General features: G+C 36.6%; 1 protein-coding gene across 1 annotated transcript in view; it reads left to right on the top strand.

The window, feature by feature from the left end:
• The window catches only part of LOC126457630 (kinesin-like protein KIF12), a gene marked incomplete at its 5' end in the record, with an annotated part of 606,856 nt that extends 597,631 nt beyond the window's left edge, over nucleotides 1-9,225 (top strand). The window contains one exon of the mRNA XM_050094104.1: nucleotides 8,469-9,225. Within this exon, the coding sequence (XP_049950061.1) occupies nucleotides 8,469-8,481 (13 nt within the window). The remainder of the gene's footprint in view (nucleotides 1-8,468) is intronic.
• Nucleotides 9,226-12,169: the final 2,944 nt, after the last annotated feature.

The raw sequence follows: 12,169 nt of genomic DNA on the forward strand, positions 1-12,169 counted from the left end.
GGGCTGCAGCGCCATTCCCCGTTTCAATTATCGAACAAACGCAAGGATGGCTGACATAGTGTTTAGTGAATCTGGGATTGTAAAACAGTTAAGATCCTTAGACGCCAGGAAGGCATCTGGCCCAGAAGGTATCCCCGTAAGATTGTATGATGACTATGCTACAAATATAACACCATTCTTATCCATCATCCATCAGAGATCATTGAAACAGCGGAAAGTTCCAAGGGACCGTAAGAAGCCCCAGGTCATAGCAATCTATAAAAAGGATAGAAAATCGGATGCACACAGTTACCGGCCAATTTCACTGACATTGATTTGTTATAGAATCATGGAACATATTTTGTGTTCAGACATAATGACCCTTCTAGACTCTGAGAAGCTCATCTGCAGAAACCAGCACGGTTTTAGGAAACAGTGGTCATGCGTGACACAGCTGGCCCTCTTTGTGCATGATATACAACAGGCTCTAGATACCGGCTCCCAGGTTGATGCAATATTTCTCGACTTTCGAAAGGCGTTCGACTCAGTTCCGCACTGCCATTTGCTCCAAAAACTGCGCGCTTACGGTCTATCCGATGACATATGCGGTTGGATAGAAAGTTTTCTAACTGACAGAGAGCAGTATGTCGCCCTGAATGGGGTGACTTCAACAGAAACAAGCATAACTTCAGGTGTGCCCCAGGGCAGCGTAATAGGTCCGCTGATTTTTACAATTTACATAAACGATCTGGTTGATGGTATTGACAGCGGCATTAGACTGTTTGTCGATGATGCTGTAGTCTACAGGAAAGTTGATTACAATACGTTAGTTCGTCCAGTCTTAGAGTATTGTTCGTCTGTATGGGACCCTTACCAATTGGATCTGATTCAAGAGATTGAGAAGGTCCAAAGAAGAGCGGCAAGATTCGTGACTGGTACATTCAGCCATCAGGAGAGCGTTACAAATCTCACAGAAAGTTTGAAGTGGGACACACTTGCAGATAGACAACGCGCTAAGCGGAAGGAGCTGCTCACTAAGTTCCGAAAACCGATCGTCGCCGAGGATGTAGAGCATATTTTATTACCACCAACTTTCAAATCGCGCAATGATCACCATTCAAAGATAAGGGAAATTAGAGCTCGTACTGAGGCGTTCAGACAGTCGTTTTTCCCTCGCGCGATCCGCGAGTGGAATAGAGGAACAGAGGGGGGGAGGGGGGAATATGACTTTAGCGCGAATTGTGCCCTCTGCCACACACCGCTTGGTGGCTAACGGAGTATATGTGTAGATGTAGATGTAGATTGGGCATTTCCAGGCAGGAGTAATTGACACAGACTTTCGCCACTACAGACGTAGTAATTCGTAGATCTTCATACAAAAGACACGTAAAACTTCAGTGGAAAAGGATGGTACACTAACTTCCTGAGTACAAAATTTTGTTTCTGCATATAGACTTGCAGTTTCTCTTGTTGGCGGTGTGCGAAGCCAATGATTACCGTATGTTCTGATGTCCTGTATCAGTTGTCGTCCAGCATGTCCGTTGTCTGCATCCAGTCCACTTTGCACTTGTGTGTTAGTGTTGTAGTCTAGGTCTTTGCTGTATGTAGTTGCCGTATCAGTCGATGCCAGTGTTTCTAACACGAAACTACCTGCCTGTAACCAAGTGCACAAGAAACCGGCGAACTAAGTACGAATGTGCATTTCTGTTTTGTTTAATACGCTTATTTACACAAGGAATGAAACAGAGTCCACGTTTCAACTCATTCATTATATTATTAACGTCACGATCAGCACCCTAGTGACGTACTTGGTTGATGCATATGACACATTCACTTCTGTCCGTGTCTCAAGTCTTGTCATGATTGTCTTTGTTGTCACTGTCCTTTGTTAACGTTTTGTGTCTCGTCAACAGTGAGGTTATGGGTAAGGAAGCTTTTACAATGCACGCATTTTTTCTTGAGTCTTTATACTGCTGGTTGAGGAACAAAGAAAGTTCTGCCTCTTTCTTCCCCCCACCCCACATGGACTGATTCATGGACAGGAGCAGTTAAAACAGGGTAAACTTTGCTTAGTTCGTGCACTGCAAAATTTTATTACATGCTCTAACTATGAATTGTAGGCTTTCTTTTCTGACTTGAAGTGACAGCCTCTGCAGGCAGTGGGGCAGGAACTGCTTTGTCATCCATTCTACCACAAACACTTTGAGCATAGTACAACAAAACAAAACACAATATCCATCAAGGCCAATACTGCATCATTGTACTATCTGTTCATAAAAGTTGGAGAAAAAAAATCCGTACCAGCCCAAAATCTTCAAATTTCTATGGACTGATCATGATGTAAGCCAGAGCTACAGAAAAAGTGTGTGCACTGTATTTGAGTATGAAAAGAACTGGAGATGGCCCCTACTTGTGACTCATGCCAAGTACACCCACAGCACACAAGAGGAGTAGCTTTCAGCAACCTGGTAAAACATCAGTCTTGAAGGCAAGCAAGAGCTCTGAAAGCAAATACATCCCAGTGACCTCATTCATGACTCAAGTGTTATGCATTAGAGGAATAGAAACAATGAACCAACAATGTATTGCTATGAGCATACCATCCTAAATAAGACTGTAATGTTTAGCCTTATTTTTTTAAATTTAGGTGTAGCATCTAGAATGTTTCTGCATAACTCAAACATTAATATATGGTGTCCCAAAAAATATACATTACACACATTGAGTGACCCTGTTCATTACTGTACACACATAGCAATTTATTCAATTTAAAGAGAACAACTCTATTGCACTGTGCTTGTTTGCAAGGATTCATACTGTTGCCATCATTGTCCAGGTGGAACTGATAACACTGAATACTGGAATAATAATTAGAATAAATTATTTGATTAAGAACTGCAAGGAGTTGCTATTCAGTATTTGGCATGGACCTTATGTATGATAAGTCAGATGAGTGTGTGGAGTATTAACAGAACCTTTTTGTCCAATCAGTTTCTTTGGCAGTATACTATATTGTATCCAGATAGGCCCTTACATCATCATGGTGGTGAAGAAGTGCACAATATTGCAAGACACAAATCTCTTTTTTATTTACAAAACTACATGCATTTCTCTGCTCCAGTTCTCCTAATTATCAAAAACTGTTTGACATGACACATTCCAGCCACTATCAGATGCCAGTACATTGCTAGTACATTATTCTTAGTGATACAAAGTTCTTCAATGTAAGGGTCATTCCATGTCAAATCAACAAATGAAACCATCGTTTTCAACCTTACCCTCTTGGATTTAAATGAAATTAAGTATGCCTGTAGTACTCATAAACAGTACCACAAATTAATTTTTTCACATTTTTCTGATAAAAAGTAACCGAGTAATGGACTTCGAAAAGTTGAAAAAATGACAAATTTTTTACTCACGGAACAATGTTGTTTTCTTTATAACTCATGTTCTAATTAAGCTAGAACAATAAAATTTACTTCATTGGAAAGCTCTTTTAAAGAGCTTTTATATGGTACCAAACATCACTAGTTTAATACATATATACACATTGTTTATAAAAACAACATTGTTGAATTTATTGAATTTTGAAAAACTGTATTTTTAAAATTCTCAATAAAATATATGTGAAAGATACACTTTACATCTACATATTCTGAAAGTTTCAACTTGGGATGAGCATGCAATCACTATCAAAAGCAATTTTATGTTTACCACGACTCTCCAAAATCACAGTCACATAGGTCAATTTCTATTATTTTGCTACACATGAAAATATTACAGTGTTAGATTTTGTTACATGGTCCAAAAATTCTACTTTTGAAACGAATAACTGCTTATTAAACTTTAGTGCTAACTATTTATTTATAGCTGTAAAACCACGGGAAAAAAAAGAAAAAAGGAAGCTATCTCTCATTTTAAAGATTATATATAAAATGATTCTTTGGTGTTATTATCTGCAATCTATTCAGTATTTTATCTCTGGTTAATATTGTCAGCAATTTTCACCTATTGTTGAAAGTGACCCACACATTCTTTTGTTGTGAGGCAGCTGCAGTGAAATTATGTGATTAACTCTGAAATGTGTTTTGAATCTATCTTAAAGGTACTTTTGTACAAACCTCACAAGAGTCTGTAAGTTTGTATGACTACAGCCAGTTAATGTGTGCATACTATTAACATAATGAAATATTTTTTTACAGGAAGTGAAAGAATAGAGAAGTAATATTGTTTAGTATTGAATATAGAAAGCTGGGGCATTCAACTTCAAAAACATTTTTTTAATTAGTTTGTTCACTTGAGAAATATAAAATGCCTAAAATTTCAGCTTTGTGCTGTAATCCATTTAATGAAAAGGGCCACAATAACCACAAGAGAAACCTACGGCCTGTTTCACAATGGATTAAAGCAAGAAAACCTTTCTTAACTTTTTGATTTAAAGTGTGTGACAACTGCCGTAAAAAAATTGCACGAGTAGAAATTTGTGATACATCTAGCACAGAAAATGATGATGATCTACTGTATTCTGTGGTGAAACAAGAAAGTGAAAAGGTTTTGTGTGATAGTGACGTACAAGACATTGCAGCAAGTGAGGCCTTAGAAAGGCTGAATGCTTCTTTGCAGTCCGTTGGTGAATCACCAATTAAGAAGAGATGACTGTGTGCAGCAAAATATTCTAAGGAAAAACTAATTAAATTAACTTCAAGAATTCAAACAAAGGTATTATTGCTTCCTTCCGAAAAAGAAGGGGAGGTACATGATCATGCAGAATCTGAGATGATCAGTCAGCTAAAAGATACATTTCGTACATGTACATCTCGAAGTAAACAGATGGAAATTCTTACCATTTTACCCAAAAGCTGGAGTGTTAAGAAGCTTCAAGATGAATTTAACGTAACAAATTACATGGCTCGAAGGGTAAAAGATTTGGTGAAGGCCAGGGGAATTTTGTCTTCACCAAACCCAAAACCTGACAAGACTCTCAAGCAAACAACTGCTGATTTTGTTAGAAACTATTATTGTTCTGATGAGATAAGCAGGGCAATGCCTGGGAAAAAAGGTTTTGTGCTTGTGAGAGATAATGGAGAAAAACTGCAAGTACAAAAACCGATACTTTTAAGTAATTTGAAAGAAATTTACGCAAACTCTAAAGACAACTATCCAGAGCTCCACATTGGATTTTCAAAGTTTACAGACCTACGTCCCAAAAATTGTGTTTTAGCTGGAAGTAGTGGTACAAATAGTGTCTGTGTGTGTACTACCCATCAAAACTTCAAACTCATGCTGACCGGATGTAACATTTCACAGCTGACAAAGGATGAAGATAATCCAATAAAAACTTACAAAGACTGCATTGCAAGAGTTGTATGTAATCCGCCATTACCTGCTTGTCATTTTGGTGAATGTAAATTCTGCCCTGGCCCAGAAACATTTAAGACATATTTACAAGACTTGTTGAATACCTAATGATATTGATAATATAACTTATCAGCAATGGGTTTCTGTTAATCACCTATCTCTAGAAACAATCATAAAATCATCTGACAACTTTATTGATTGTTTTTTTGATAAATTAAAATCACTTACACGACATTCATTTGTTGCTAGTCAACAATCAACCTTCCAAAAGAGACTGAGAAATGAACTTAAAGAAGGCAAGGTCTTAGCGATCTGTGACTTTTCTGAAAATTACTGCTTTGTCATCCAGAATGAAGTTAAATGCTATCACTGGACAAACATGCAAGCAACGATTCAACCCATTGTTGCTTATTACAAGGATGGGAACAGACGCGAGCACACAAGTCCTGTAATCATATCAGAATGCCTAACACGTGACACTGTTGCTGTGCATTTGTTCCAGTCGTACTTGATGGACTTCCTAACTGTTAAATTCAGTAGAAAACCAAGAAAAATATATTATTTCTCTGATGGAGCAGCAGCTCATTATAAAAATAGGAAGAACTTTATCAACCTGTGCCATCATGAAGAAGATTTCCAAACTGAAGCTGAATGGCATTTTTCAGCCACCTCCCATGGGAAGGGAGCTAGTGATGGTGTTGGTGGAACAGTTAAATGACTTGCAGCTCAAGCAAGTTTGCAACGGCCATACAGTGATCAAATAAGGACACCAAAACAACTGTATATGTTTGCCAAGGATAACATAGAAGGAATGAACTTCAAGTATGCTAATAAAGAAGATCACAAAAATGAAAAAATGAAACTTATGGAGAGATTTGAAAAATGCTGCAAAATTGTAAGGACACAAAAATTTCACACTTTTATCCCTTTTAGCAAGGACAAAATAATAACAAAAGTGTATTCAAACTCTGATGATAGTAAAATTGAACTGGTGACAGTTTCTGACAGTGATACAATACCGTTCAAAGACACAAAAGGATATGTTGCTTGTGATTATAATGGACACTGGTGGTTAACCTGTGTACTTGAAAAAAATCAGGAGAAGGATGAAATCACAGTTAGTTTCTTACATCCACATGGACCGTCACCATCTTTTACATTTCCGAGTCATCCAGACATTCTTTCCATAAGCAGCGGGGAAGTAGTGGCAATCGTGAACCCTCAAACTACTACAGGACGAACATATAAATTATCCAGTGCATAAATGTTGATGTGCAACAGACTGATTAGTTTGAAGTATGAAGAAGTGCACTAATAGGATGCCTATTTGTAAATAATAGTAATTACTAACTGAATTTAGGTCTGATCTCAGGTATTCATCTTTCTGTGTTTATTTTTTTTAAAGTTTTCGTTTTATATTTATTAATTATAGAAGCATAAAACATATGTTCTTTTGTTAATTATAAGTTATTTTTAATTTCCACATTTTACAACAACATACAGCTTGTGAGAAGAAGTCCTAATATCTAAAATAAATTAGTTTTTACTAATTTTTAAAGCACCACCCTTAATGTGAAATTGCTTTTGATAGTGATCCCATGCTCATCCCAAGTTGAAACTTTCAGAATATGTAGATGTAAAGTGTATCTTTCACATATATTTTATTGAGAATTTTAAAAATACAGTTTTTCAAAATTCGATAAATCCAACAATGTTGTTTTTATAAACAATGTGTATATATGTATTAAACTAATTATGTTTGGTATCATATAAAAGCTCTTTAAAAGAGCTTTCCAATGAAGTACATTTTATTGTTCTAGCTTAATTAGAATACGAGTTATAAAGAAAACAACATTGTTCCGTGAGTAAAAAATTTGTCATTTTTTCAACTTTTCGAAGTCCATTACTCGGTAACTTTTTATCAGAAAAATGTGAAAAAATTAATTTGTGGTACTATTTATGAGTACTACAGGCATACTTAATTTCATTTAAATCCAAGAGGGTAAGGTTGTAGCCCTTGTTGATTTGACATGGAATTGTCCGTATAATATGTTAACAACATGCAATCACCAAAATATGACAGCATGCTGTTGAAAGATATGATGATTTTTGGTAATAAGGGGATTGAAGTAGAAGACACGTAATTTTGAAAATTTTGTTCGTCAGTTGCTGATCTCAATCAATCTCATTACAATATTGACACTTTTATGTAAATCCCTCCACTGCCAAACATTTCATACTTTGGTAGCCACACAGATGTTTGTGTAAAGTTCAAGACAGTCATACTTTTGACAGTGGTGTGAAAAAAGAATTGTCCAGAGACTTAGTGCCATTATCCCACATCACACACTAACACTTGGTAACTTCATGTGACACTCCACAAAAATATGCAAATTTTGAGGAGGCCGGTATTGATTAATTATGCTGTTTGACTTACCCATAGCTACAAGCAATTTTGTGTGGAAATGCTAGGTTTCTCTCAGATTTTCTTTCCAAATAGTATAGTCACAAATTCAGTGCAGTATCATTATCAGAGTTATGTTTATTGAGAATGTGAATCAACATTGGTTTGGAAGTTTCCCAATATCCGTTTCAAATCCAGTGGATATGTTTAAATTTTTCTGACCTGCAACCCTCTGCGAATTTTACATTGGTGCTTGGAGGTAAGTAGCCAATAGTTGTCTCTTGCAGCAGTGGTAAATGACCCTGGTGTCTTACAGAAGGTAGTTCACAGATCTCTCATAGGCTTCCAATTCAATTTCTTCAATGAACAATGAAGTAATATGTGTTGTGGTGTGTGTGGGGGGTGGGGGTGGGGGCAGGGGATGGTGGGGGGGGGGGGGGGGCTTCTTGTTAAGTTCTCCTCAAAGCTGTATTTGTGATTCCATGGCTCTTTTGCATTTTCCAGTTTTCACTGCAGATCCATTTTGCACAGGGCTTAGTCGCAGCATAGTTTCATGTTAATTACACATCTACAAACAGAAAAAATGTTAGTCAAAGAGAGAGAACATTTTGGAGACACCCTACACATTATTACATTACAGTAGATTGAAACAGCAATAAAAATTGTTTTAGAATTGTTATTAGTAATATAGCTTATTCTAATATTTTCCAAACATAAATTGTTGCAGTGTCTGCAGGTGAAGGAACATATGGAGGACATTACCAGCAAGCAACAGCTCTCTCAGATTCGAATGGCCATTATAAGTCAGTGAACATAATATAATGGTGCAGTTTGCTCCACATACCACCTTTGAACAATTTAAGAAGACTTTGTTCTTCAGTTGTATGCTGCAGTTAATACCTGATAAGTTGAGAAGCTTCCTTGTATGGCATGGTCAAGTTGTTTGTTTATCAAAGCTGGATTGTTGCAAGTGTTGTGCAGTGAAGATCTGATTGTGCATCAAATGAACTCTTCTGTCTGGTGATAATTTGCAGCTCCTATCTAATGATGATCATCAAACCATCTTATCTTATACATATTGTGAAGGAAAACATTTGTATATTTACTAAAAACATAACCTTATGAGGTCAAAACTTCTAGATGTCAAATGGTCTATTGCTATGAGAATGATTCATTGCCATTGCATCTTTCTGTCAGTTGTTATTATTAATACTGTTACAAAACTTCCTGCTAGAATAAAACTGTAAGCTAGACCGAGACCCCAATTCAGGTCCCAAGTTCGAGTCTCAGTCTAGCACACATTTTTAATCTGGCAGGAAGTTTAATGTCAGTGCACACTCTGCTGCAGAGTGAAAATTTCATTCTGGAATACTGTTACAATTTTCTTTTATCTTGGACATGCAAATTCATGCCTCTTTGTAAAATATGGCAAGCTAGTGCTATAGTTAGCCTTCAACTGTGTAGTGCTTCAGTAAATAAACAAATGCAACAGTGCCTCACAAACTACAATATATCGTTACTTTTTAATAATAAAGTCAATCAACACAATATTTCCTAGAGATATGATGAAGCATCGCTCTACTGGTATAGCACAAATGTTAAAGTGCTTCATCATTCCATATAATGTCCTTCAAAAGTTTAGTTCTTTCTTATGTCAGGACCTTAGTTGTATATAAATAAAGCTAATGTATCTCCTAAGGTCGTTCAGATGGCGTTTCTGTGATTTTCTGAATACTTTTTCAATATTGTCTTCTTTTTTTAAATCACAGCCATCAGTGATCAAAATTATTGAATTAGTATCCAACTGTGTGAATTACAAATGCCTAAAGGAAACCACATACATTTTTTAAAATTAAATATGGTGATCAACTTTTGAGAGGTGTGTCTCTGAATATTGAGAGTTTAGCTACAAATTAACTGATCCTTGTGAGTCTTTAAAAACAGTTGCATATCATGGTACAGAGCTTTCAGCCTCTTACCATGAGAGTGTGGCACTGTGCTGCCTGTGGCCAGTGAAAAGGAAGCACATCAGCTAACAGAACTTATTGTCTGACTCAGGGTACTCGATGCTGAGGTGGCCTATCTCATTGTAATGTTTGATGATGGATCCTGCTTTTTGTGAAGGCGAGTCATGCTATAATGCCTAAGGCATACAAGTGCTGGCAGACTGTGGTAGAGCACTACACATCAGATGACTAATCACACTACCAGACTACTCCAATATCAATTTTACTCAGGCTGTGGAGATTTCCAACAGTAGAGTTTTCCACAAATCGTGCCAAAAAGTTACCCAGTGAATGGAGGAAGTCAGTCAGCAGACAGCCACCATCAATGGGCAATGACAAATACAAATGACCCTGACAAAATTGGCTAACAGGCCACAGACAACCTTCAGTAACACAATGAGACTACTTCTTCTGTTGCAAGATTTGTTAGTCTTTGGAGCCCCATATTCTGCATTCCTGAGGCACCGGCACTTGTCAGTTTGTTGCAGTTGGTTGGGAGTAACCTGCTTCTCTACCAGATTCAGTGCCTCTTGTCAACAGGAAATGACATTTTTGTTCTTAGTACCAAGAAAGTGTCATTTGGATTACAATTTTTATTTGTGTAATTGATACAATGAAGTTGGATTTGGCTTGGTCAGTACCCATTCCAGGGATATTTATAGGTGGAAAAGCAAAATATGAGAAATAATAAGTGTTTTCAGTAGTGAAACAAAATGCACTTTGAAGATCGTTTAGTTTATAATGAGAACCAAAACGCTATTTTCTGTTGACACATGACACTGCACAAAACACCCAGTTCTTGTATAAGCCAACTTCATTTACACATCACAAAAACCAAAATCAAAAAAATTTTAGGAAATACCAGATATAAGGTAACCAAATTGTGTATATGTTTAATAATACTTATTCAAAAAAGCTAAGAATAATGTTTTAAACAACAAGTTAGTTCACACTGCACACATGCAGAGAATTTAGTACCTTGTGCAGGATATGAAAATCTTCTTTTGCAGTTCTTTGTTACTTCAAGAATTAAGACCCTAGTGAACATCCTTGTATGTGATCCTGCAATAACTTCATGACAATGTTTAGAATGCCAGTCATTTTACAACGTCACAGGACTCAGTCATTGGAAACACACAGTCATGGAGCATAAATCGTATCGTACTGTATAAGCATGTAACCAGATTTCAGAAATGGCTATTATTTACTCAATAAAAAAAGCAATCACAGCCTTTTTGTCTTAAACAGTTTGTTTCTAAAGTACTGGAAAATTGATTCATGATGCAAAATTTCAGATATAGTTGTGAAAAACAAAACGGATAGTACAATGAGATCAGAAGAAACAACATATGATTAATGCACATTTATGTAATATTCACTGCCGTATGTTTGATGGTAAGCTGAAATAGGTGACAGTTAAACATTTACTGTATGTTGCCAGACTACAAAGGCAGCACATGAACATGTTGCACATCCAAATTCCAGAAACAGAGGTATTTATGGATTGAAGATAGCACCAAATGAATTTTCCCCTCTCCAAAGAAGAAGTATAGCAGGAAAAGGACGCAATATGCTTTGTATACAGTGCACTTACAGTAATTCAGCAATGCACCATTATCTTCTCAGAAGCACATATCATTCAAGTGAGTTATAAGCAGTGACAAAAATATATATATATATTTACAAATTGTACATGTATCATATAAGGACATAAATCAATCATCCTGTGACAACCTGCCTTCCAGCTTCATGTCTGCATGTCACTCTTCACCCTGTTTTGCTGCTCACCAATCAACATGTGAAAGAAATTAACATGAATTTTGCTTAGCTTTAACAACCTCTTGCTCAGTATGGGCTATGAACTCCATCCCTCATGGTTTCTGCAGATGACAACCCCTAATTTCATGTATACTGTATGTCCCAGGTTAATGTTAATTGTTTTTGTAAATCTTTAGAATTGCAAAGGTTGAAAAACAAGTGTCATTACAAATGGTGAAATAAACTACTGTCTACAGCTATGTACCATATACAACACTGCAATGCAGAATGACAAGCAGTGGTTAACTTTTTTTATAGGAATAGATTCACATGCTCTCACAATGACATTTCTAAAGTGTTGCAGAGTCAGTGGCTTTGTAGCAAACGGCCTTCTTCAGGGTATCTCACAGATATATTAGTAAAAATGTCTGTGTTAATCTGCAGACTTGTTTGAACACACAATTCCACATTGGCCCATCCACCTCAGATTATATATGCTTATCCTAATGGTAATGTGGTATTTACCATCCTACTGCAAAAGCAATTTTCAGCTGCACAGTTAGTGAATAGCTAATACAGTGCCTTCCGAGGATGCAGCTCAAAATAATTTACAGTCACACATAATAATAAATGAACGTCCTCACTCTTCCTCTGGCAACACTCA

Source organism: Schistocerca serialis, chromosome 1 (assembly GCF_023864345.2).
Source record: "Schistocerca serialis cubense isolate TAMUIC-IGC-003099 chromosome 1, iqSchSeri2.2, whole genome shotgun sequence".
In the NCBI taxonomy this organism is placed as follows: domain Eukaryota; kingdom Metazoa; phylum Arthropoda; class Insecta; order Orthoptera; family Acrididae; genus Schistocerca; species Schistocerca serialis.